General features: G+C 49.2%; 1 protein-coding gene across 1 annotated transcript; it reads right to left on the bottom strand.

The window, feature by feature from the left end:
- Positions 1-1666: 1666 nt before the first annotated feature.
- ERICH3 (glutamate rich 3) lies at positions 1667-25719 on the bottom strand. The gene is made up of 15 exons (XM_062003920.1): positions 25700-25719; positions 22516-22609; positions 20552-20677; positions 19868-19939; positions 17976-18101; positions 17237-17320; positions 15325-15480; positions 13839-14057; positions 13069-13249; positions 11687-11873; positions 10310-10608; positions 8276-8488; positions 6924-7424; positions 2299-4568; positions 1667-1995 (listed from the first exon to the last, which is right to left on the bottom strand). The coding sequence occupies exons 1-15, from the start codon at positions 25717-25719 to the stop codon at positions 1927-1929; spliced, it is 4617 nt and encodes a 1538-aa protein (XP_061859904.1). The 3' UTR covers positions 1667-1926.
- Between the last annotated feature and the right edge of the window lie 1336 nt (positions 25720-27055).

Below are 27055 nucleotides of genomic sequence, written 5' to 3'. Positions count from 1 at the left end.
AGGCAGTTTGCTTCTCTCACATATGTTCAGTTTAATAATTAGTCTCCTTGTGTGTATGTCTCTGTGTGTCTCTGTGTGTGTCTGTCCTCTGTGTGTCTGTGTATGTGTGTGTGTGTGTGTGTCTCAATTCTGGGCCTGGTTTAAGCCCTCTGTTTCAGAAAGCAGCTGCCTGAAAGGAGGCAGAGAGGTGAGCAGTGGGGCCACATCCAGGGCCCTGTGACACAGATCAAACCTCTCCTGTGGCTATCCTGTAAACACAGCTGTCAGAAACAAGCACGAGGGGAAACTGATGATCCCATCAGTGTGATATGAGCTCAGAAATTGTGGCATGCTCTTGGGAAATGGGATGGTGTTTTTCCCATCAGTACATAAAACCTCAGTACCTGAAGTAAGGGTTTGTTAAAGCAGTGCAGCAACTTTTACAGTTGGCATGTTCCTCGTGGCTTCCCTGACCATTGGAATCATACATGTGAGGATCATTTATAAATCATTTAACTCTTTTAAAGAATGAATTACCATCTTTCCAGTCCCTTGCAAGCACTACCACATTGTTCATTGTGGACCCTGATGCCTCAGATCCTCTGCAGCCCGAGAGCACCTTGAGAGTCACAACCCCTGAATCCCAGAGTGGTGGGCGCTGGAAGGGCCCTGCAGAGCTGCTGCAGCCCCAGCCCCTGCTCAAGCAGGCTTCCCTTGCTCAGGGGGCACAGGAACGTGTTCAGGTGGGTTCGGAAACCTCCCAAGAAGGAGCCTCCACATCCTCCCTGGGCAGGGCCCCCTCATCCACACACCAAAGCTGTTCTTGTGTTCCAGCTTTCGTCCATCACTCCTAGTCCTACCACTGGACACTATGCATAAAAAGTGTTGCTCCATCCCCTTGACAAACACCTTTAAAGTCCAGCTGCCTCCTGCTCACCAGCTCTTTTACCTTCTTTTCTAAAAGGTGATCTAGCTCAGCCATCTGCCCCTGCTGCAAACTCACCCTGCCATTTAATCATCTTCAACATCCTCTGGCTACTACGTTCCTTTAGGAAAGCTTCTACTCACACAGCAGCCCTCTCTCGTGGCTGAAGTGCTGGCAGCTGGCAAGAGGCTGTACCAAGAGAAGCCTCCTCCAACCCTGCCCCAGTCCCACCTCTGCATCGCCTTCAGAGCAGCCCCTCAAAGGGAAGCGCTCAGGTGGAGGCCCATGGCTGGGGGGACCCATCCCAGGGGGACCCATCCCTTGGGCAGAACCGGCTGTAGCTCCCTCCACACCCCACAGAGCCAGTGCTGGAGTGGAGACCCCGCTCCCTGTGCTCCCCATTTGCAGAGAGGATGATTTAACACTTTTGAGATGCTCAGCAGGTCACTCTGGGACTTGCCTACAACAAATGAATCAAACCTCTTACTTCCTGCACCTTCACCCTGTGCCCAGTAAAGCAGATACATGTCAGATAAGCCATTGTGGTTGGTGAGCTGCCCAAGTACAGCCTTGGTTTTAAACCCAACCCTCCCAGGGAATCCCTGCAGAGGCAAATCCTGCACCTAGATTCAAATCCTGAATCTAGATGCTGAACGCTCCACGTGCCAGGTGTGTTCAGCTGCAGAGGGTGGAAACACACATCACCTATTTGGTGCACTATTGAACAACAGTGACAACGTCTTGTGCCAGTGAGTAAGCCACTTGTGATTTTATAGACATTCCCTGGTCAAAAGGAAAAGAGCACTGTGAGCTGCTCACATCAAATATGTGCCTCTCAGCAAATACTGCACAGGATGGACACTTCTCCATGCCACTGAGGGTCAGCTGGGGCAGGGCTTCGCTGGTGGCTGTGGCAGACACTTGTGGAGTAAAACAAAGGAGCGGAGATCCCAACCAGCACAAATCTGCAGCAACTGTGTAAACGCTGTGGGACACGGCCCGGCAGGAGCTGCAGAGTCAGCTCAGGGGAGAGTCTCTTCCTCATCCTGAGGCTGAGCTGAGGGCACAACTGCATCTGGGTTCACAACATCCTACGAAACAACAAGGAAAAAGTGTTAGCTTTACAGAAAACATGCTGAACCCTGAGCTAGAGACCCTGCTGCATCCTACACGAGGGGCCGAGCGGGGCGTGGGGCAGCGTGTGCTGGCATCGGGCGCTGGCAGCTGCTCCAGCCATGCCAGGGCAAAGATCCTGGCAGCCAGAGCTCAGGGACAGGAAAAGTGCCATCCAAAAGGATCCATCACCCCTCACCCCAGCCAGCAGCAGCAGGTAGTTCAGGACAGAATGAGAAGTGGGAGGAAGAGGCACATCCCAGGGCGAGTGTGGGACTCACCTGAGAGGGGCTGCGGCTGCTCCAGGCTGTGTGGGCAGCTGGGTTCCCTCCAACAGGACTGTCCTTCCTCTGCTCGCTGAGCCCTGCGCTCCAGGCACTCCCTGAGCCACTCACTGCCTCTCCTGCGTTTCCACTGGGGCCTGGCTGTTCCCCCTCCACTTGCACTCTCTGCTCTGCCCCTCTCTGCAGCCCGTCCTCGCCTGCCCCTGGCCCTGTCCCAGGCCCCTCGTCTCCTGCCCACCCGCTCCCTCTTGGCCCCACTGCCCCATCCCCGTGTGCTGGGATGCTCAAGGAGGCCTCAGCACCCGGTTGCTCCCTGAGGGCTGTGGCTGCACGGGGCTCTCCATGCCCTGGGGACAGCAGAGGTGCTGTGTCCCACTCCCGCTCTACCCTGCCCTGGCCCCCGGCCTCTGCGGGCCATGGCCCCGCTCCCTCACACCCCTGCACCGCCTCCCAGTTCCCCCCTTGCCTGCAGGCTGCTGCTCCATGGGCCAGCCCTTCCCCACCGCCCCCAGACCCCCTCCTCCCCTGGGCTGTCCCCCTGCCATCGCCCCCGCTGCCCCCCGCGTCCCGCAGCCGCACTGCAGCCCCGGCCACAGCCCCCTGCGTTGCCCGGCCGCCCCCCACGGCCCCCACCCCCAGCCCCTGCGGCCGGGCCAGCAGCTCAGCTTGGCCCAGCAGCCCCTCACCAGCAGCCCTCTCCCCTCCTCCCCCTTCCACGCTCTCCTGATGCCCCTCCTGCCCAGCCCACAGCTCCCCTGGACCTGCTGCCTCACCCAGCGCCTCCTCTCCCCTTCCTGACTCTGCTCTGGCTCTCTCCTCAGACACTCCCATCACCCCTCCAGCACGCTTCTCTGTCTCTGCTTTGCTGCCTAGAGATGGGTTTCCACTCAAAAGTGCTTCTGCTGAGCCTTCCTCCAGTGTTGTGATCTCCTCCAGCTGAGATCCTTCACTTATGGGATCATCTCCATCATCCACCTTCAGTGCCTTCAGTCCAGGTGGTACTTGCAACGCAGGACCTGTGCCAGGCTCCACAGGCTCTACCACTGCATCCTCAGCTCTCAGGAGACAGCTCTCTTCTACCTCTGCTGCCTTGCCAGTCTCAGATATTGCTGTTCCTGTGGCAGCTTTCTTCATATCCATCTGCTCCTCCCCTGATGTTTTCAGTTGGGAAAACTCATTTGGCTTTACAAAGTCTTCTCCTTCAGGTATTGCTTCTCCTTTGCAAACATTTATGTCCCCTAACATTTCCAGGAGAGCCCCAGGCTTCACCACAGCCTCCTCTCCTTCTACAGACTCTTCTCCTTTGGGGCCAACTCTCCCAGCAATCCCTTCTTCTGCCAGGTTGGCATCCTCAACAGCATCCTCTCCCTCAGACACAGCATCCACCACAACATCCTTCCCCGCAAAACCTCCTTCCTCCATGGCCTCCTCTGCCTCAGACACCATCTCACCAATTGCCTCCTTCCCTGAAGGCCCTGTCTCTCCTACAGCCTCCACAGCCTCCTCTGCCTCAGACACCATCTCACCCACTGCCTCCTTCCCTGAAGTCTCTCCTACAGCCTCTACAGCCTCCTCTGCCTCAGACACCTCACCCACTGCCTCCTTCCCTGAAGGCCCTGTCTCTCCTACAGCCTCTACAGCCTCCTCTGCCTCAGACACCTCACCCACTGCCTCCTTCCCTGAAGTCTCTCCTGCAGCCTCCACAGCCTCCTCTGCCTCAGACACCACCTCACCCACTGCCTCCTTCCCTGAAGTCTCTCCTGCAGCCTCCACAGCCTCCTCTGCCTCAGAGACCGCCGCAGGCTCATCCTGCCCCGCAGACACTGCCCCCTCTGCCTCCCTGCCCGGCAGTGCCCCTGCCAGCCCCTCTGCCCCAGGTGCCTGCTCTCCCAGAGCAGCCTCACTCCCCATCCCCTCCATCAGAACTTCCTGCTCCCCAGGTGCCACCTCTGTGCCAGGCTCCATTCCCTTCCCTGTCCCCTTTCCTTTGGGATTCTCCTCTGCCATGGTGCTGTCTTCAGGCGCAGGTTCCTCCCCCACAAGCTGATCCTCCACCTGCAGCACAACCACTGTGTCTTCCTTGGGCACACAATGCTGTGCTGCTTCTCGTGCCTCCTCGGTGCAAGCATCTCCTCCCTCAGCAGCAAAGTCTTCCTTCTCCAGAGCCCGTCTCTCCCCTGCCATCTGCCCTTCTTGTACCACTTGTTCAGCTGCCTTCGGCACATCAAGTGTTCTTGTTCCTTCTGCCAAGGAAGCTCCATCTGGTGCTATTAAGAAATAATCAAAGCATTAGTTTTATTGAGAACTCTGTTAGTGTTGTACAGGGTTGTTGTTGAACAACCTCTCCCAAGCAAAACAGGGACGTGGCGATGAGAGGAAAACGTGCTGTGCTGCTTTCCACCCCACACCTGTGCTCTGCCTGAGCTTCCAGCGCTGCCATCCTGGCATCTGCTCTCAATAATCTAAGCAAAAATGTTTCTGCATGACCAGCTTCCAACTCTGCCAGCTCTCCCTGCCCTCTCCTTCCCCTGCCTGCCTGGCAGGGAGCGTGGGGCGGTGCAGCACTATCAGCCTGGCATCCCAAACTCAGAAATAGGTGGTAAATTGCCCATGTGCAGTTTGCACACACAGGAAGAAGAGTACTCAGCTGTTAATGCAAAATGGGTGATGGCTTCCCATGGGTTCTGTAATTACACCAGGGGAATAACACAGGGTGAATGCCTGCCCCTGGGAATGTCACAGCTCTGCCCTCCCTGGAGTCCCAGGGCAGACTCTCAGCAAGGAGAGGACTTTACACTATGTTTTCTGCCTCATCCTCGCATTCCTCTCCCCAGATCCCTGCCTCTCCCTTGCCAGTGCACACACTTTGCTCTCTCATTTGTTTCCCATGAGGTTGGCTCTTTCCTATGCTGTTGGTTCTGCCTTTCCACTCACCCTTGTGTGTGCTACTGTTCTTTTATTCACTTTTTACTTTTGCTACTCCTTCCTCCTGTGGTTTCTCCTGCTTCATGGTGACACCCACTCTTCCTACCCCATCACTACATCCCTGAATAGAAGATTGTTGAAAGGCCACTTGGGTCTCCAGCCCCAAAGGCTCAGCATTAGGCCCAGCATTAAAGCCTTTCTGTCTGCGCCACAGCTTAACGGGCAGTGATGGTTTCACTCCTTCCTGTCACATTTCACCTTGGGTGAAGCACTAAGATGTGCTCTGCAAGGAAATACAAAAGCTGAGCAGGGAAGGCCTCAGGAGAGCATTTGTAAGGTTCATTCTGTGGCCCAAGATCCTGACAAAGGCCTGTGTGCCATAGTGCACAACCTGCTTGAGCCATTCTGACATTCCAGCTCTGCAGAGAAGACAAGCCACTTTCTGCTCCAGGACAACCCTTGGCTGTCTCACTCTGAAGTACAGGCAGTGCTTTTTTCAGCTTGCTGAAATACCAAGGTGTGGTGCCTGTATTTTACTCTGACCTGAGCACAGGCCTGAGGTCTCACTAGCTGGCAGTTCCCATTCTTGGCAGTTTAATGCCTGTGTAACGTTTGACAAAGGGGAATTGACAATCTATCAAAACACAGAGCCCAGGGAAGGATGACAAATGCTGCTCACAATCATTCTCTCTCTTGGGATCAGCAACATCTCCTTGTCACAGGGAGCACAGCAAGACCAGAAAGCGCTCAGTAGGAGCCCATCCCAGGTATTTCCACCCTTGTGACAGATCCTGTCCTGCCACCACTTGTGGTGCCTGCAGAACAACCCCAGGGCAGCATTTTGCTCCTTTTGCTTTCTTCAGCATATACAATTTCCTGTCATAAATTAGTTCTGCACTGTTAATGACAGCATGGGCTGGGAGAAATCCTGTCAGGACCAGAGCATGTGGAGGCAAAACCACAGCAGCCAGCCCCCTCTAAAGTCAGGCTGCACAGCTGGCTCGGGGCACTCCTTTTTGTCAGCACCTGGGCAGACAACTACTTCTTTACGCTTGTGATTTAACAGCATCCAAGGCATTTTTCCCTGTGACCTGGATGACACTGCAAAGCAAGGGCTGACACCTTCTCCCATTCTCCAGATACAATAATGCAAAGCCTTGCTCACGTGGCCAGTCTCTTATGAATTGCCCATAAAGGTAAGGTGGAAACTGCAAGATGCCCAACAGTAAAAACAACATGCCACACAACTAACTGATTTGCTCAGCAAAATCTATGATTTTTTGACAACAAATCCATGACAGTGAAGCAACACAACTATGGGTCAACCGACATAGTTTTGACTCTCACCCACTGCACCATGGTTTTGGTGATCTGACTGAATCTAGTGCTGTGGAGTTATCAACAGCCTCCCCAGCTGGCACACAGATTCTCACATAGGTCATAAATCACATTTGCATTTGATAAGAATTGCTGTAATATAAACCCAGCTACTGGAGTAAAAAGGAAGAGTCAAAGCTCTCCACTGGAAACACTAGAAAGACTCAGTAAAGCAGGGTTTTGCTCTGGGTGGTTATTTAGCTGGCAGTAGAGCAGCCTGAACCACACTCCCCATGCTGCACCACGGCACGGTGTGAAGGCAAACACAGCAACCCTGCATGCACTAGTCACTCCCAGCTGTGCAGAGGGACTGTACTCACCACCTCCCTCTTCACTTCCAGGAGACTCTTCATTGTCATCCTCCACCTCCACCCTACTGGTTTCCAAAGGCACTAGAAGAATTTCCTTGCCATCATCCTCTCTGGTACTTGTATTCTTCTCCTCATCTTCCCCTCTGTTGCCTTCTACTGACTCAGTCTGTGTGAGTTCCTCATCAGCTTCAGCACTCTGATGCTGTATGGCCATTGTATTTCCATGCAAAATTCCAGTATCTTCCCTTGCTGTTGAGTCTTCTTTTGCCTTTTCTCCTTCATTTATTCCCTCTTTTTCCAGTGCAAAAGTTTCCCGATTTTCCTCCCTTCTGAGCAGGTTTTCCTCCCCATTCTCATCCCCATTTTGTGCATGTGCTGTGTTATCAGATGTCCTTTTGATACGACAGTCCTCTTTGCCCTGAACAGCGACCTTCATCGGTTCAGCACCAGAGTCCTCCTCACTGCTATACTGAGTACTGGTGGATGACAGAGAGTGTGCAGGCCTCCTGTCTAGAAACAGAAGACATCATTTTGGTTTAGTATTTGTCACTAGAACATCTGCACTGATTGGCTATTGACTAGTTCCCTTTGTTATGCACAAGGGGACTGAGGCTCATCTGATACCAATCTCCGAGTTTCACCATCTGAGGAGACTGGGACAAAATTCCAGTCAGTGTAATAGAAGAACATTGCCCAGATGTCTTAAAGGGTTAAAATCAAAGCCATTTAACATACTTCTTTTAATAATGGAAATGAACCAGATTAGCTCCATGAATCACACAGAAATATACCTCCAAAAGCACCTCTAAATGAGACTCGGGTTTTAGAACAGTTTCTTGAGCTCCATTTGACAACAGATTTCAACCATAGCAACAGTTCCTCTATTGCACTCCTGATATCCCAGTGAATATGATACAGAACTCCAAAATTCATGTGTAAATCATTCAAGTTGCACTGGAGATGAAATTTACTGTCTCTAAAAAAACACAGTGGCCATCAAAGTAGTTCTTCATCTAACATTCAGCTGACCAGCAGGGCTTACTGCTGCACACAACTGCTGGGGTCTGAAGTTCTCATGGGTTCAAGGAGACACAAGTCAAACTCAAGGAAGAAAAATACAGCTATTTATGATCAGCACAAGAAAACCAAAAGGAGTCCTTTTTGATCGCTGCAATAGTTTTATGAGCAAAGATGTTTCAAACCTGACAGTAGCATCAATAACAGATGAAAGCTTTCTGTTACCAGTTCAGCAGGAATTGCATGGGTTTTCCTGTGCAGACTCAACATAGCTATGTACATATGTTTACATTTGTAAAACATGCACCAGGTCAACTCCTCTAAGGCTCATGTAGAACACTAACCTTGCCTATCATCCTCGGAGTCACTGTCAGAATATCTGTCCCTTTCACCCTCCTCGCTGTCAGAGGTCTGCACGGTCTGTGCTGAGGTTTTACTCTTCTTTTCACAATCTAAATCATGGGTTTCATCATCTGAGGAGGACCTTGACATTCTGTTCATTTGATCTCCAGCCTGTCCCTCTTCATCTTCATCTGCTTCAAAATCTTCATCATACTCTAAGATAAAAGAATCATCCTGTGAGATGCAAAACAGACCTCACAAGTAACAAAGTCTGCCTAGGCAGACAGAGGTGAACCTCATTCATCTCCTCTTCCCTGTGCATTTGCTCAGTCTTTTTACGAGACCACAATCAGGGACCATAAGAGCATCAAAAAGCGTCATATTCTTCACAGACAGAGTGGAAAAATGCAGTAAAGCTACCAAATGATGCATCAGACATGACTAACACATTAAAAACCGAACAAAAGGAATCGTTGGCCACTGTAAGGGCTGCAAAAGAGCTGGGCAGACTCAGAAGTAAACTGCAAGAGTCTCTTATTGCAGGAGAAAAAGTTGTTGCAATGGGAAAAAATTACAAGCAGCAGCTTGTAAGAGAAAGCTGGAGCAAGGTAAATGTGGACTGATCTGGTTAATCAGCCAAGAGGTGAAATTCAGCCAAAGGGTGCTGGGACAACATCCTGTTACACACTGCTCTAATATGCTCCTTCAGGTCCCTAGAACAAACCCTTGTACAAACAAAGCTTACAGAAGAAGTGACATTTTTACATCACCAGGGTCTGGATTTCATCTCAGGCTACCAGCCTGACAAGTTGTAGCATTTGACACATAACTTTGCTCAGCTCTATAGGTAAAGCCTGTCCTCATGTAGACCTGTTAAAGGATCCTCCCTGTCCCAGTCAAGGCTGTACTGTTTAAAATCTCTGGCAGCAGCCTGCACAGCAATGTCAGTGACTTCCATTTAAAATTCAGCAGTTCCACTGCTACCACCAGCTCACTGAGCATGCAGCAGGGAGGCAACAAACCTAACTTGTGAAGGAGAGCTGTCACTGCTGACACACCAGCTGTCCCCTGTGGCCATAACTTCTCACCTTTCAGATTTTATTGCTCACCTCTTTTTCTTCCTGTCAGTGCTCTCAAAGTACTGAAGTGACAGAAGGGAAGAGTACCTGACACAGAACCAATTAGGCAAATAAACAATTACCCAGACAACGAGAATTAAGGGGATGAGGAGATTTATTTGCCCTGGTAAAAATCAATTGAGATCCCAACTGCATTGTTGGAAGTGTGGCCTCCTTAGTTAACTGTCAGAAAGGTGCCCACCTCCTGAAGGAAAAGGGCTTGATGAATCACACACACATTGACAGGGACTGACAGGGAAGCTGAGCAGTAGCAGTGCAGAATTACAAAAGTAAAAATAAGGAGTAGGAATTAAAACCCCTCCCTAAATTTGACTTACTCTGATGAAGACTTTATCATAAGCCTTCACAAGGTGGCACTGGGGAAAGGGCCATTCTGAGTGTGCAGCTGGAGCTCCTTATACCATAAATTACATGTTTGCCTGACACAAGAAACACCCCTTTGGGCAAACTTTCAGCAGGGACAGCCTCTCTCCAGTCTTTTAAAATCACTGACAAGAGAGACATGATGGGACTCAAGCAAAAGGCACAAGGTCAGGCAGCTCCAACCAGCAACGGGGGCGTCAGGCAGGGGGAAGGGACAGTCATCCCAGCAGGGCTGGGGCAGAGAAGGCAGGAAAGGTGAGCTGGCAGACCTGGAGCAGAGGAACAAAAGCTCAGACAGGTGAGAAAGTTGGGGGTTTGGGCAGGTGTCAGATGTGTCTGTCTCATTGTGTTGCTTGGCCGAAAGGAGCCCCACTAATTTTATTGCCCAGACATGGGCATCACCACATTTCTCACACCTCAGGTGTCCCAGGAGAGGATGCCCCAGATAAAGCTGGATGCCTACAGTCCCACACCTTCTGCAGAATCACCTATCTCCCATTTTTCATCCTCAGCTTGTGCTTTGGAGTACTGTACCATTTTTACTGATGTCATCATGACTATCTTCACTCTCACCATCAGACGATATTTTCCTTTCTTCCTTTCTGTGATCCTGTCCAGTCTCCATTTTGTTATTAGTAGTCTCCTCGCTTGTTTCATGGCTCGGTAAGATGACTAACACTGACTCTTTGCTTGATTTCTGCTCAGCATTGCTTTTACTTGGCTCACTGTGTACTCCATTTCCCTGGGAATCCACATGCTTTTCCTCGTGGTCCTCCTCCATCTTTCTCTTGGGAGGGGATGGCTTTCTGTCTAGACCCATTGCAATAATGCACCTATAAAATAAGGAAAAATGGAAAGTGCCACTTTTTTTTTTTCCTATGAACAATACAGAGGCGGCAGACTGTCAGCTGTGGAGTTCATTATCAGCAGTGAAACCAGCTACTCAGACAAAAAGGTTGCTGATAATGACTCACTTGAGAAGCACCCTGAAATCCTCAAGAGCTCCACCAACACAGACACAGTTCTTCCTTGAAGGACAGCAAGGCTGTCCATACTTATGGGTGACAAGACAAGTATAAACAGATCTAAATCAAAACTATCCCAAGTATCCATTCATTTTAAGCCACACCATGCATGATCTGTGAAGGTAAAACCACTGAGAAAGCAGACAAGCTGCGAGTCAGATGTGTGCTGTACCCAGATCCTGCTGTAACACTCACTAAAGTGATAATTCGGGGTTTGTGGCTAAGATTTTGTTTATCTGCTGGGTCTAATAATGGTGGGGGAAGAAGGGAGACTGAAATTGAATTCTGTATGTGGTACACTGGTTCAAATCTGAAAGCAGAGGATGAAACTGCCACTGGAACTTCCACTAATGGCAAGTTTCTCTGAAAACTGTATTTTCTTCACAGACAACTATGTCTTAAAATCTTCTCCATCCCCAAAACTGGTGTTTTTTTTAATGTGAGGCTTGACTGCAGCTCCCTTCCTGCTGGTTTATTTCTATCAGTACTTATTATACGTCGTTCATAGGGAGAATCTGGTTAATGGAGATAATTTCTAGCCCCCAGATAAGGCTGCCTGGACTGACAAGAGATAGAAAAACAGAGAGAGCACTAAGAGGGGCAGGAGGACTGGAGTGGGGATGACTCAGGAAGAAATTAAGCAGTTTCTAGAGACTATATTAATTCAGAAAGTGCCCTTCAAATCTTTCTAGGAGTCACATAAAAGCTGAGATTCAGGCCTTTTCTGAAGTCTACAGCCACTACATCCATTTGGCATTCAGATGCTTTTCAATACTGGGAACATACCAAGTGACATGTTTACATAAATGACATTCAATGTTAGACTGGAGTAGAAAAAATAAGGTACAACAGAGATTTTTTCCCTTAGAATTTGGTCACAGAATACCTGTAGCAAGGAGATGCTCCCTCCACATTGAGAAACATGAAGTATCCATGTCTGCCTCCCAGCTTGGAGCGCTTCTGATGTTTGTACTCACAGCAACAGCTCAGCCTGTCCACTTGGATCCCATTGAGAAAAAAGGTGAGGCTGAATGGGAAACCATGGTGCCTCTTTGAGACAAACTGGAAGGTCTCTGTAACCACAGAAAGGAAAGGGGTCAAAGAAAAAGGTTAGGCTTTACCATCAGCCTATTGCTGTGTCTCCTCTGGATCCCCAGCCCTCTGACCTCGGCTTCTTTGCTTCCCAGCTGTATTAGTTGGTAAAACTCTACCTCCTCCTCCCCACACAACAGCCTTGTCTCCTCCCAACCCCAGAGCACCAAGCTGTACACACCTGTGACAATTGAATTGGTTGTCACTTCGGCTGCTCAGTGCTACAGCAGGACAGAGACCAGAGGCTCCCCTCCCACAAAAACTAACTCTGCTACTTGCCTTACAAGAGTGTACTTTATGCATGGAGTGTAAGTGTCCTGGTGTGTGTCTACATGGTGCAGTGCAGGAGGATGTCACAGCACCTGCAGGGTATGTGCCTTGCAGAGTGCAGCCAGGCTCCAGGTCAGTGCAGCTGCAGCACTGGTGGTTCTGGGCCTGCAGAACCACCAATACTGGTCCATACCACCAATACTGGTCCATACTCACAGCAACACTAAGCAGATGAAAGATACTGTTTTGGGAGGCACTTCAAGCTGCTCTGCAAGGCCACTGTTCAGCATCCAGGCCTTAAGGGCACTCAGGCTGACACCCAGCTCAGTGCTGGATCATGGGGAGGGGTGGGGGGAGAATGGGTTGTACTCCCAAGTCACAGCACACTTCCCAAGTAAACTGAGCCCACAGCAGCAGGGAGGAAGCCACGCTGTCCTTCAGCAGGTTCCCTCAGAGGTGTGAAGGTATGAATGTGTGAGAGGCTAGGGACAGAGGAACACACACAAAGGACACCTTCCTCACAGCTGGGACACAAGTGCCCTAGCCAGGCCTGAGGCACACTGCAGCATACCCATAACCTCGGGCACAGGCTGAAGGGAGAGGCCTCTGCAGCATCTTCCTGCACCCAGTATAAATGCAAATGCAAGCACAGGGGATTCTGTGGGCTGGAATTATGGGGGTGATCTCTGGAATCACTCTGCCTTGTAAGTGAAAATCTCCCAGTCATCTCCTCTTCCCAGTTTCCCAGAACACAATTCACCTTTTCCTAGTGTGACACAATACAGATCCCTGGATGCCTGTGACTGAGCTCAGCTGAAATCCCTCTGATACCACACACCAACACTTTAGCAAAAACAGTAAAATGTTGCCAGAATCAACATGAACTTTGTGGCTCTTCACCCTCACCTCCTTCCAATAGCTTGCCTTTGTAGACACACAGGTTTTCTCCTCCACAGTGCTGCTGGTAGACTTTGATTTCATCTCTGTAACAAGTGTCTTTGTGACATAAATGCACACTCTTTCCTAGGAAGACCATGGTAATAAACACGTTGCTGCGTAACGAGGCCTTGCTGAGTGCTCTGGAATTCTGCAGCAGGAAATGCAGCAAAAATGCATTCAGCTTCTGACAAAAGGTGAGCATGAAGATCATGTATGTGCAGGAGATACTGGAGGCTTCCAGTCTTTTAAGACGGGCCTTGAGCTGCTTAAATTGGTGTTTTGTAACACGCATAAGGGTGGGAAAATACTTCAAACTGAAAACCAATGCACTGAACTGCCCAAAACTGCAGAGACCACGTTTAATGACCCATGTCCTCCCTCCCATCCTGGCTTCCTACAGTTTCCTTTACAGGAGTTAAAACTGGCTAGAGATACAACCTGGCAGATGAAGCTTTCGCACACTCAAGACACGTCGTGTATTCCTCCCAGGTTCTAGATATGGTCAGAGTTGACTGACACACCAGGCTTTAAGCATTCCTGTGGAATTTTTGTTTAAGCATCATTTTTCCCCCTAACTGATCAAAAATACCAAATGTTTTAGTATATAGAGAGGTGGGTGGCAATTATATATTAATAGTGATATATGTTCTTTCTTTCACACAGGTGTACACGTCTCTCAGCACTGGGGAAGGAAATATGCCCACACACAATCAGAACAGTAGACAGAGAGAACTCACCTTTGTTACAAGTTGCTCTGTATCATTTGGTGCAGTGATGGGACGAAATCTCCTGGCTCTGGCCATCCCGTTTCTCACTGCATTTACACCCTTGTCTCCTTTTTGCGGAGGGGGAGGTGGCACCGGTATCACATAATTGCTAATGATGGGGAGTTGATATGGGGAGACACCAGTCACATATTCCACTGAACTCATATGTCTTAAGGCAGACCTCTCTCCCTGCAAAAACATTTCAACCAGGTTAGATAGGTTATGTGAAAATAGCTTCCAAGGACATGGAACGAGCCATGGTTTGCCTGCTCTCTACAGTTAGTAACACACATCCCTCTAGAACAACTCCTTAATTTTGTGTTTGCAGTTTTGCTCATGAAAACACTCCTGTGCTTTTAATTGGCAAAGCAATGGGCAGATTCATTGAACACATCCCCCTCAGAGATACCTACAACACTTTAAACCACATAAGGACGCAGAGCTCTGATCACAGCACCGTGCACAACCCCACAACACTGCTGTGCTCTCTGGCAAACAAATTCCAAAGCAGCTGGAATCTTCCAACAGTAACATCATTTGGCATCAAGTATACAAGCTGGGGTTCAAAATGCATCTTTCCCACTTGTAGTGATGGCCAGGATGAAATGCTGAGGCCCAGGGCCCTGAAAGGTCAGACATCTCTAGAGAAAAAATTCTGCGAACGTTGCACGCTCTGGATCTGAGCTCTGCATCGTGTCTTCATAACCTATGATTGATTTAGCTGCCTTGTCAGTACTGATTATTAAAGCAATCATTTACATTTAAGCAGATATAGAAAGTGTAAGCAAACTCTTGGGGAAGGGTTCATGACCAGCACAACGCAGAGCAGAAAGGTGCTATTCATACAGTGTCTGCCAGTCAGTGGTGGCAGGTCACAGTCCCATTCCAAAATCCTCCAGTTATAAAGCCAGTTCCGTGATGTTCTCTATAAAACAGGAGACGAGTCCAAATCTCACCTGAAAGTGACTGCATACATGCAAAGATCATGTTTGGCTATTCCAGAAAGCTCTCACTCTCTGAACCTGACAGTCTGATGTTGTAGGAGGAATGGTAAAACAACTGAAAGGAGTTTTTGCCACTTTGCAGCAGTAGATGAAAACTTGTAAGACTGTGTGAAAATATTGCTGAGTTACTTGTGTTAACCAGGTGGCTGCCTCCCTGTCTACATAACAGAAAATCTCTGTAGGGGGTGAAAATTTTCCATGCAGAGAGACTTTAGACTATAAAAGACAAGTCACTACGTTTTTCCTGGCTATGATCAAGAAGTGAGCATTAGATTAGCAAGACACGATCTTGAAAACTAAGAGGAGGTCAGAAGGAGAGTTTCAATAAAAGCTGATAACCACTCAGAAGCTATGCTGCCTGCTGTATGCAGCTCTAGGAACTACTCTACTAAAGCAGTGTTATAAAGCTATCCCTAAAATTATACTGTTTTCAAAATGAAACATGGCCTCACCCCAGTGGCAAACTGCTGATCATGTCCAAGTGCATGGCACTTCTGTTTAGAGCTGGAAGCCTTTGATACAGTTCCCACGGCAGCACAGATGTGAAGCGGCTGGAGGCGAACTGGGTGAGGCATGTTTCCTGGAGCTGTGCTTGGTCGACAGGAAGACTAGAAAAGGAAAAAGAAAACAGACAAAATCTGCTTGTACAGTTTCCAGTGCAGAGCAGCATCATAAAGGGGGGGAAAAAAAGCAATGAGTGACACTTGGGTACCTTCAAGAAATCAAATCTCCTAGTCTGCCTCCAAAGAGCCAGACCCCTTCAGACCTTCTAATTGAACATCCAAACACTGGAGCATCCAAAATAACTCTTGATCATAACTTGTCTTTTCACAGTGTAGCTTTGAAGCAAAGGTAGTTGTCGTGGTTTGGCCCAGCTAGCACAACAGCACCACGACAGTTTCTCGCTCGATGCCCCCATTCACCCCTACCCTCGTTAAGATGGCGGAGGACCCAGTGAAATGGGAGTAAAAAGATAAGCAAGATTGTTGTGGATTGAGACAAGGGCAGGGAGGGCTCACTGCCAACTATGGTTCTGGGCAAAACAGACTCCAGTACTCGACTTAGAGAGGAAAGTAGGAAAGTTTATTCTACAAGAAACAGAACAGAATAAAAGCAAAAAAGGAGTAGGATGATGAGAAAATTACACCCAGCACTTTAAGATCTCCCTCCCCATCCCTCCTTTCTTCCCAGGCCCAGCTCACTGCTCCCGATATCTCTACCTCCTCCCCCCGCAACAGCTCAGGGGGGCAGGGAGTGGGGGATGTGGTCAGTCTCTCACAGATGGGCTTTGCCGCTTCTGTCTTCTCAGATGAGGATGACTCCTGGCATTCTTCCCCTGCTCCAACATGGGGTTCCTCCCCCGGAACACAGTCCTTAACAAACTTCTCTGGTGTGGGTTGTTCCCAGCAGCTGCGGCTTCTGCCGATACAGGTTCCCTCCCACGGGACACAGACCTTGGTGAATATCTCTGACGTGGATTCTTCACTGCAGTTGCAAGGTCCCTCTCTCGGGACAAGGCCTCTTCTGGGCATAAGTTTAATGAGCTGCTTTGTCGTGGGTTCCTCCCCACAGTTGCCGCTGTGGATATTGGGTCCCTTCCTCGGGACAGGGCCTGCTCCGGCCATAGTGATAAAGGGCCCCTCCTTCGGGACAAGGTCTCCTCCGGCCAAAATCACTGTCCCTGGCTCGGGGCCTTTAATGAAGTGAATTGCTGCCCCTGGTCCGGGGTCAGCTTTAGCAAAATGAGTCTCTGCCCCTGATACGGGCTCATTATCAAAATGAGTCTCTGCTGCTGATGCGGGGTCTTTAAAGAAATGCAAACAAATCTCAGCTTCACCAGGTCTCTCCATGGAATGCAGGGGAGTCTCTGCTCCAGCACACCTCCTCCCTTTCATCACTGACCTTGGAGTCCGCATGGTTGTTTCTCTCACCGTTCCTACTCCTTGCACCACCACCAGCCAGAAGAAGAGAAGAAGGGGCAGAAGCAAGAAAAGAAGATGGAGGAAGACACCTCCCCTTCCGGCTTCTTCTTAAAAAGTGATCGTGGAGGCGTCTAATTGGCTCAGCCCCAGAAGTGGGTCTGGCTCTGAGCTGGGGAGAGTTGTGAGCAACTTCTTGCAGGAGCCATCTTTGCAGCCCCTTCCCCCTTACCAGAAAAGGCTGTCATGTCAAACCATGACAGTAGTGGACTCACAGAAACAATGGCAGAGTGTTATGTGTTGGTGACTTCAGCACATGGACACACGGAATGCATGACAAAAATGGGCCTATTTTGGTCAATATTTCATCTTTCCCTTGTATGACCTTCAGAATACCCCTTAAAATGATAAAAACTGAAAAACCTGTTTAAGTGAGTGAACTCACCCTCTTAGAAAAAGCAGGTTCCTTGGCTCGGTGCTGATGAGAAGGATGTCCATCGCTGTAACCAACTACAGGTTCACGTGCCCTCTGTATGGGATGCAGAGGAGAAGGTCATTCAGGACTGAAAGTGTCTCTTCAGTCTGCACCAATTATTATTATTACAATGGAGAACCACATTAAAACTGAACTATGTATTTCACCTTTGACCTTAGACTTTAGTATATTTCAAGAGTATATTAACATTCCTTTTCTCCCTTTTAACAGAGAGTAAGATGCTCCTGAGTCAGAGCTCTGAAGCATGGCTTTCTGCAGTGAGCTTTAGTCTTACTTCACCCCTTCAACTCTGTTTTCTAAAAGACCTCCCTTGCTTTCAGGATTTTACAACGTGTGCAAACTTTCCTTCAGCCACAGCTTTTATTGATACAGTGTACTGGGCACAGCCTAACCTTGGGTAACAAGGTACATAAAAGGGAAAGATGAAAGCAGATTTATCAGAAAGGAAGGCTATTTTCTTCTAGGTTCTGATGTGCCATTCCTGCAACATCAGCTTCTTGGGATCTGTCTTTAACAACACAATCCTGAACAGGAAAATCAGCCTCAAGTAACAAAGGATGAGGCCCTAATCCAGAACACTCAGGGCAGTCAATGCTTATAGACAAAGGACAGATGTCACAGGTAGATGTGCACGATTCCAGCTGCCTGTGCTCACATTGCAACATCTGTAGCATGTGGTGGAACTCACCAGCTGTGAGTGACCAACTCGTTCTCCAGCTGCTGAAAGATGGAGCCCATAGTTTCTTGGACCAAGCGGTGGATGTGGGATGCGCACAGGGTTAGCACCTTCCACTGATCTTTTGGATTGTTGCACCTAAAATAACACAATTTACATCTCTGAGGTACTAAAGACTCTAACAGCCACATTTGAGCTTGCCTTCCACATGTGTTTCATTGGACAGCTATGACGACCAGTTTGCCCAGACCTGACTGGACACCTGCTTAAGAAAGGAAATCACAGAGAGAGGGACAAGGGAGAAGACTTGCTGCCAACTCTGATTCATTTCCCTGCAGCCCTCTCCAGCTACTGATCCCCCCTAATTCAATTCATCTGCCTAGTTCTTGTATCTCCCACTTCTTGGTTTGGTTGAAGGTCTGTTTATTTTTTACATTTCAGTTCATCTGCCACTCTCTTGCTCTGACTGCTGCCCTTCCCTGCCTTTTCTCCTCCAAAGCTCCACACTGGGCTGACTACCCTTCTGGAAACAGATAGCTCTGTCTCTCATCTTCTCTTGCTCAGTCGTCTGTCTCTCCTTTTATATTAGATACTCAGCCAAATTCACTGAATGTATGAGGTGAGAATTAAATTACAGTGCTAATTCCAGCCAGGTGCCTGTGTCCTGGTGTGGCATCACAGCAGAGATACGGATCATGTATCTGTAGGCGTCTCCCTTACACCTCTCACTGAAGGGAGCAGTTCTGGTTTAGGTTCCAAAACTATCCCAGTCCAGAGCCCGTTGGCAGGGTGTCTTAATTGCTGTGGTGACTGTCCAGCAGCAGGAGTTCAGTTGGGAAACAAAGCCTTTGCAATTACCACAGTGGTCAGTGGTTGTCATTAAAACACTCTCCTTTCTTTACTTAATGACTTGCTCATAAATGCATTATTTAACATGTAAAAAACTTGATGTTGTTTTTAAGCAGCAAGCTTCTCAATGTATCCTTCTCTGTATGTGCAGGCTCCTAATAAATAAATGAGATGTTGAGTTTATTTCAGCCCAAATGAGTAAAACTTTTCCAATGTGAGTCCAAGTGACTTCCTGGCGAGGAGAACCATTGACTTCCGTGGGATTTTGGGGACTCTCACAACTACATAGTCAAGCTCTACCTACATGACACCAAAGACTCATAAAGACTTCTGAAACCTCGTTTCATTACTTACATGCTGGTTCTGCTAAATATCACGTGGAGAGGCAAATGACTGAAAATGTGAGCTCAGTGCTCAGCAGCAGCTAAAAGAAGATAGCATCTAGAATTACCAGGAGGAGAACTGCAACTGTATCTTGAATTATTTATCCTGTTCTGGTTCCCCATTTCAAAACAGAAATTGTAGAACTAGACAAGATGAAAAAAATGGCAAGGGTAATGAGAAGCCTGAAGTGGCTCACGTATGAAAGATCCAACAGGCTGAGGATCTTCAGATGGCAAAACTGAGATGGAATATGAAAAAGAGATGTAAAACCACTAATGCTTTGGAAAAGGAGGACAGTTATTAACTCTTTTTCATAACAAGAAGGATGGAGTATCAAACAATTTATCAGACATCAGATACATTAATTATTGTGCAAAAATGCAAGAAAGTACCATTCCACACAACCCACAGTTAAATTCAACAACCAAGAACGCTGCAGAACCAAAATATTAAGTAGATTCAAAAGGAATGAATGGAAGTGACTGAACTGCTGCACAGAAGGAGATGTAACCTGGGGCAGGATCATCCTCCATCTGTCTGTTTCTTGTACTTTTTCCATAACCATCAGAGACAGAATACTTGTCTCAACGAACCTCTCTCTGGCCTGAGCCATGGCTGCTATTAACACAGAGCACAACTGCTGTGTCCCATCAGTAGCACTCAAGCCTCACCTTGATTTTCTGCACCCTCTCCTTCCTCACAGAATTTTCAAGCCTCCTTTTCATTTCCAGCTGATGATGACGCTGCCAATGTAAGAGAAAGGGAAATCTCATTAATGGACATTAAGTATGAGATGTCAAGGAACGTAAGAACACTCTTTTCTGTTCTTCTTAGCACCCTCACTGACCTTTGTTACAAAGCTACTGGATTGATTCAAAGCTAATGGATTGATTCAATCCATTTGCATTGCACCTGTGTGTATGAACACTGGCAAGGAAACAACTGAGCGTGTGTAACATTGCAGGGACCAACTCCATTCCTGATCTGTAACAGGAACGTGCCCAAACTTTGTACTCAGATAAAGACACATAGCCCTGCTCAAACTCTCTTGTTTTGATAAGATTTTTTTTTTAAGCAAACTATCTCTGTGAATTTCATCCCACAATCTGATGACTGACAAAGAGCAGCAAGGGAGCTGGCACAGAATAAGATCTAATGACAGTGTGGTTTAACAACTAGGGGCCAGTGAAGGGGAGCATCAAGTACTTGTTACTGTCTTTTTTCCCAGCAGGAGAGAGCCTTTGAGGGGATCATGAGGGCACAGCTATGGGAAACAGTGCAGTACAGGTTAATGGCCACTGGCTGTCAGTAGGGAAGTACGTGCAAAGGCTCACACATCAGTAGTAGGTGTATACCTCCATGTCAAGGACCTTATGAAATATGGCACGAGCCAGGCACTCCTGTACATATCGCTGTTGATTCTTCCTCATAGCATTTAGTTGGTATTCTTTCTCAGGTATTATTCGTCCACTCCTTGAGATCTGCCATAAACAAATATCATGTAAATAAAAAGAAGACAGAGTATGTTTTTAAACAGAATACAATTTCTCAAAAATCATAGAATCATAGAATCACAGAATGGTAGGGGTTGGAAGGGACTTTTAGAGATCTAGTCCAACCCCCCTGCAGAAGCAGGGTCACCTAGATCAGGTCACACAGGAACATGTCCAGGTGGGTCTTGAAGACCTCCAAGGAAGGAGCCTCCACAACCCCTCTGGGCAGCCTGTGCCAGGGCTCCCTCACCCTCACAGTAAAAGAGTTTTTTCTTATGTTTAAGTGGAACTGTTTGTGTTCCAGCTTCATCCCATCACCCCTTGTCCTGTTGCTGACTACTATAGAAAAGAGGGATGTCCCAGCCTCCTGACACCCACTCTTTAGATATTTATACATGTTAATAAGATCCCCCCTCAGTCTCCTCTTCTCCAGACTAAACAGCCCCAGCTCCCGCAGCCTTTCCTCATATGAAAGATGCTCCAGTCCCCTGATCATCTTGGTGGCCCTGTGCTGGACTCTCTTCAGCACTTCCCTGTCCCTCTTGAGCTGAGGAGCCCAGAACTGGACACAGGACTCCAGATGAGGCCTCACCAGGGCAGAGTAGAGGGGGAGCAGAACCTCCCTCAACCTGCTGCCCACACTCTTCTTGCTGCCCCCAGGCTGCCATTGGCTTCTTGGCCACGAGGGCACATTGCTGGCTCATATTTAGCTTATTATCAATCAGCACTCCCAGGTGTCTCTCTGCAGAGCTGCTCCAGCAGGTCACCCCCAGCCTGTCCTGGTGCAGGGGGTTGCTCCTTCCCAGCTGCAGGACTCTGCACTTTCCCTTGTTGAACCTCAGGAGGTTCCACTCTGCCCAAAAAGACTCCTTTCTCTTCCCAGTTAGCTATCACCTCTTGCTTCTGCCACGGTGCTGGAACCCACCTTCCCAGCACAGAACTGCAGTTTGTTTGACCCCATGTCCACCAGCAGACAAATGAAGAGAGCAGGAGAGCAGCAGTCACATTTCCTAAGAGCTGAGAGCTCAGCCTTACTCTTCATGGGTCACTGCCTAAGTCAGTGGAGGGGAGTTAAATACTTGCCTCCCTACTGTGTAGGGGTTGCACCTGCCTGTGCTAAGCACAGTCACACCTAGGAGTGCATGAATGGTTTTTTTAAGTGTTCAGCACATCCACCTTTACCAAATCCTTCAGTGTTCCATTAAACACTTTTTCAAGAGCAGCACTGAAGCTATTTAAACAGCTAGTACAGTCAAAGATGCTTCGATTTTACAGTTTAACGAAAGCAGCATCAATATGATTCTGTGTATCTGCAAACTGACAAATTTGGCCAACTCCAATGAGCAAAAAGCAGCATGGAGCAAACACATAAACCATTCTGAATTTATCAGAATCTCCCCATGAAATACATCCTTCTGCCTGGATGTGAAATACAAGCAGACTGACAAACGTCCACGCGTCACCACGACAGTGCAGCAGCATGGTACCGTGTGGAATAACTCACTGAAACCGCATTACTGAGCAGAGGCTTGAGGCCAAGCTGAGGCTCTCCAGGATCACCAATCCATGTCTGCCACCATTCTGTTTCATGCAGGTAAGCACTGTGACTGCTGCATTACAGAAGGTGCAGTGGAAGCATTCAGCATGATATGCTATGGAGTACGTCCTACAAACTGACTGTTAGCACATCACTTCTACAGTGCAATCGTCACCCAGCAGCAGCCCACACGCCAGCACCTTCACAGAAGGTGGTTTGAGTCATGCAATGTCAAAAGAAACAAAGAATTCTCTTTATTTTCACAGAAAAGGATACTTTTCCATCTCACCAATCCTGATCTCTGAAGATGTCGCCTTATCCTGGCATTGCTGAAGTACCCAGCCAAGTGTTTGTCTGTAAGGCTATTGTAGGCTGGAAGAAACCTGAAATAAAATCAATACAGACACATGACCCCCTTGACAGCCAAATTATCACAGCTGAAGTTATAAAGACCTACCCAACAGTCTGCTGCACAAAATGCTGTCTTGACGAATCCTGCTCAGCATTTTGTCAGACAAATGCCCATTAGATTATGTAAAAGCAACATCTTATTTGGTCCAGAAGACTTGTATCAGAAACAAGGAGCTTCTCATGAGATATGGCAGTTCAGCATCCAACTGCATCCCACCATCCAGGCACAGCATCCAGCAGACCCCAGCCCTGAGGGTCTCCTCCCAGAGCAGCCTCCTCACACAATGAACTCTGACCCTCAGCAGGTCGGTGTCGCAGCACGCAGCATTTAGAGTGTCTTTGCTCCTTTATCACCCCTGACATTGACTGTATCCAGAGCAATAAGAATGAAATGCAAGAACCTCTCACGTTTTTTCCAGTTCCCAAGTCAATATACTAAAGAATCTCTTTAATGCATACATTGAACAACACAAAGTGAACAGTTGCATCTCTCCTACTTATTGGTGGAAAACAATAGAGACATAGAGAAGCAGACCATGCAAGCAGGGCCCTGCAGCCCTGCTCAACCCCAAATTACAGTCATTGCATCATACGTTCAGCCTGACCTTCAGGTTCTCTAGGCAGTACAGGTTTTAATCACACAACAAGAGATTGATCTCTTGATTCCTTTGGCTTTAAACGCCACTGTTGCTCTGTCATGTATCTTTCAATGGGATAACTCAAGACAAACGTCTGTGGCTGAGTTACCACACACAAAAGCATACTCAAGCAGAGAGAAAACAAGTTAAAAAAAAAAGAAATCTGAAAAAACAAAGAGGTTATGGACCTACAGGAATTCACCTGGGCTTTCACAACAATCCCACAGGTGGCCTCACAACAATGAATTAAACCTTAGCTTGCTCTGCTTTGCATGCTGATTAAACACAGGTACTATAGCAACTGTCCTACCTTACTTTTTTAATCCACTGTTTGCATTCACATTCAAAACCATCAGATGATATCAACTGTGCTACTGACTTACAGTATCACCTGGCAACTCCATACAGAGGCAGAGGACGAAACTCAGTCCAATTCCTTCTACTTCCTTCCATCTAGTATTTCATGGGCCATAGAACTAGTTAAAAGGCAACTCCCAGCCAAGCATAGCTTTCATTTCAAGGAAGTCTCTGCACATGTATTTTCTCATTTGATTAGGAACAGACTGGTCTTCAACAAAGCTGAATTAAACTCAAAGCTTCAGAGGAGCTAAGGAAACGCCTCAGGTCTGAACCAAAGCCTATTAAACTACTGGAAAGAATGCACCTGGACATGCTGGGCTTTGGCAGAGCCCCGCTGCCGAGGGAAGCCCAAGCTCCTGCCTGGCTGGACGCCCCTGCAGCCAGGACAACAGCACACACTGACCACTCAGGCAGAGGCACACGGATACCCAGCACTGCCACGGACCCACAGGTCACACAGTGAGCTGGGGCTGTCCCTGCAAACCTGTGCTCAACTGCAGCTTCTGCCACTTCTCCTACTCCTCTCAGCTGACCTGTTCACTCTTCCCCAGTAGATTTCAGGCAGGTTTAGTGTGGCTCATATAGGTACTACGCTTGGGCTTGGCCCCAGGTCTCTCTGAGGGAATCCCTAGGGGTCAAAGCCACAGGGTGCTCCAGCAGATGAGGGGCTGGCATCCTCCCCAGCCTAAGGGCAGACGGGGTGAGCTCTTCTCCTCTGAACTGGACCTGTGCCATCCGCCCAAAACACACAACATATTCTCACAGCTCAGCTCCAGAGGAGCCCTGTGCTCCTTCATACCAAGGGACACCTGTGGCATGCCATGTGCAGCGCTGGGGAAGGGCAGCAGCAGTGCCTGCCCCTTGCTTGGCAGCACAAGTGCTGCCTTCTCACTCTGCTGACTCACAGATCATCCCTGGAAATAAAGCTCAGAATTCTGCTCACAAGTGACAAGGCTGAAACAGAGGCAGCTGCTGCAGTAACAGAGCTGCTGCCATGCAGACCGGGGTTCCTTCTTTGCTTCACAGAATAGTGCAACCTCTAGCTTCTGCAGCACTTCCCTAATGGCAAGTTATTTGATAAATGTCAAGAATCACTCAACCTGGTGACTGCCCAAACGAGCTCTTCAGCAAAGCAGACCATTGTTCTCACTCCTCTGCCCGTCCACATATAGTAAACTATATCAGCAACCAAGGGATAACACCAGCTCATGACTTGAGAGTTTTCTTCCAGAGATTTAAATACTCAAGGACAACACACAAATGTCACCTCTAAATCCTCTACAACAAACAAAAGCACAGAACTGACAAAGTGGCGTGTCACACACGGTACAGCAAAGGAAAAGCTCCAGTTTTAAATGCTACTATCCCAAACCTTTGCTACAGCCATATCACAGTCAGTCTACCAAGTCCATTTTTCTGGCTATTTCTAGGACTCCTTTTCCTCTGACTCTATCCCATTTATTCTTCTCTCCACAAATTCCAGGGTTTTATGATAATTGCAGGGAATCTTCCCGGCATAGCCCAGCTCACTTATCTGTATTTTGCAGGACTAGTTTTGAAGCTCTTTGCAACATCAGCATCACGTTTGTTTCTCTGGCATCACGGCCAGAGCCTACACATCACCGCTAGTTCAGGATTCCCCGTTTAGCGGTATTCGGGACAGTTGGACGTACACAGCCCGGGCCCGATTTTTCGGTTTAATTAGTTTCCAACCGCCGAGGCGAGCGCCTGAAGTCAGGGGTCCGGTTCCTGCCCCTGCACCCGCCGCCAAAATCACGTCTGCACACGGCTGGGGGACGCAGAGCAGGACCGAGCGCCCCGGCGGGCGCCGCGCAGCCGGACCGCGGAACGGCCCCGCGCCCGCGGCGGCGAACGGCTCCAGGGCCCCGCCGCTGGCGGCACGGCCCCGCGTCCCCGACACGGCAACCCGCCCGGCCGGGCTCCAGGGGCCGGCGGCGGCTGCCCCGCGGCGCCCTGCGACGGGGCGGCCGGGCGGAGGGGATGGGGGCCCGGCCCCGGGAGCCCCGTGCGCCGCGCCCGGCCCCGCGCCCGCCCCGCACTCACCGCGGCTGCGGCCCGCTCATGGCGGCGGCTGCCCGCGGCCCCGAGCAGCTGCCGCGGCCCCGAGCGCCGGCGGCCGCGTCCCGCCCGTCGCCCCGGACACGGCGGGTGCGCGCGGGCGGGGCTCCCGCAGCCAACGGCGGCCCCGCGCGCCCACGGCCCCGCGCGCCCACGGCCCCGCGCAGCGACGCCCGAGACACGGGGCCGGGAAAGGACGGGGGTAGGAAGGGAAAAGAGACGGGGAGAGGAGGGGAGGGAAGGAAAAACGGGGGAAAGGATAAAAAAAGGGGGAAAGGAGAAAAAAGGGGGGAAAAGGAGAAAAAAAAAAGGGAAGGAGAAAAAAGGGGGAAGGAGAAAAAAGGGGGAAGGAGAAAAAAGGGGGAGGAGGAGGAAAAGGGGGGGAAGAGGAGGAAAAGGGGGGGAAGAGGAGGAAAAAGGGGGGAAGAGGAGGAAAAAGGGGGGGGAAGAGGAGAAAAAGGGGGGGGAGGGGAGAAAAAGGGGGGGGAAGAGGAGGAAAAGGGGGGGGAAGAGGAGGAAAAGGGGGGGAAGAGGAGGAAAAAGGGGGGAAGAGGAGGAAAAGGGGGGGAAGAGGAGGAAAAAGGGGGGAAGAGGAGGAAAAAGGGGGGAAGAGGAGGAAAAGGGGGGGAAGAGGAGGAAAAAGGGGGGAAGAGGAGGAAAAAGGGGGGAAGAGGAGGAAAAAGGGGGGGGAAGAGGAGGAAAAAGGGGGGGGAAGAGGAGGAAAAAGGGGGGGGAAGAGGAGAAAAAGGGGGGGAAGAGGAGAAAAAGGGGGGGAAGAGGAGAAAAAGGGGGGGAAGAGGAGAAAAAGGGGGGGGAGAGGAGAAAAAGGGGGGGGAAGAGGAGAAAAAGGGGGGGAAGAGGAGAAAAAGGGGGGGGAAGAGGAGAAAAAGGGGAGGAAGAGGAGAAAAAGGGGGGAAGAGGAGAAAAAGGGGGGGAAGAGGAGAAAAAGGGGGGGAAGAGGAGAAAAAGGGGGGGAAGAGGAGAAAAAGGGGGGGAAGAGGAGAAAAAGGGGGGGGAAGGAGAAAGAAAGGGGGAAAAGGAGAAAGAAAGGGGGAAAAGGAGAAAGAAAGGGGGAAAAGGAGAAAGAAAGGGGGAAAAGGAGAAAGAAAGGGGGGAAAAGGAGAAAGAAAGGGGGGGAAAGGAGAAAAAAGGGGGGAAAAGGAGAAAAAAGGGGGGAAAAGGAGAAAAAAGGGGGGAAAAGGAGAAAAAAGGGGGGAAAAGGAGAAAAAAGGGGGGAAAGGAGAAAAAAGGGGGGAAAAGGAGAAAAAAGGGGGGAAAGGAGAAAAAAGGGGGGAAAAGGAGAAAAAAGGGGGGAAAAGGAGAAAAAAGGGGGGAAAAGGA

The sequence above is a fragment of the Colius striatus genome, chromosome 10, assembly GCF_028858725.1.
Source record: "Colius striatus isolate bColStr4 chromosome 10, bColStr4.1.hap1, whole genome shotgun sequence".
In the NCBI taxonomy this organism is placed as follows: Eukaryota; Metazoa; Chordata; class Aves; order Coliiformes; family Coliidae; genus Colius; species Colius striatus.
Note: the sequence above shows the minus strand (reverse complement) of the source record. Positions and strands in the feature narration are given on the sequence as shown.

Excerpts from the sequence above, each read along its gene's own strand:
- ERICH3 (XM_062003920.1), bottom strand. The coding sequence starts at position 25,719 with ATGAGCGGGCCGCAGCCGCG. Across the intron at positions 22,610-25,699 it reads ATGAGCGGGCCGCAGCCGCG|GTTTCTTCCAGCCTACAATA; the intron begins GTGAGTGCGGGG and ends ATTTTATTTCAG. Across the intron at positions 10,609-11,686 it reads GGAGCATCTCCTTGCTACAG|GTGCATTATTGCAATGGGTC; the intron begins GTATTCTGTGAC and ends CTTATTTTATAG.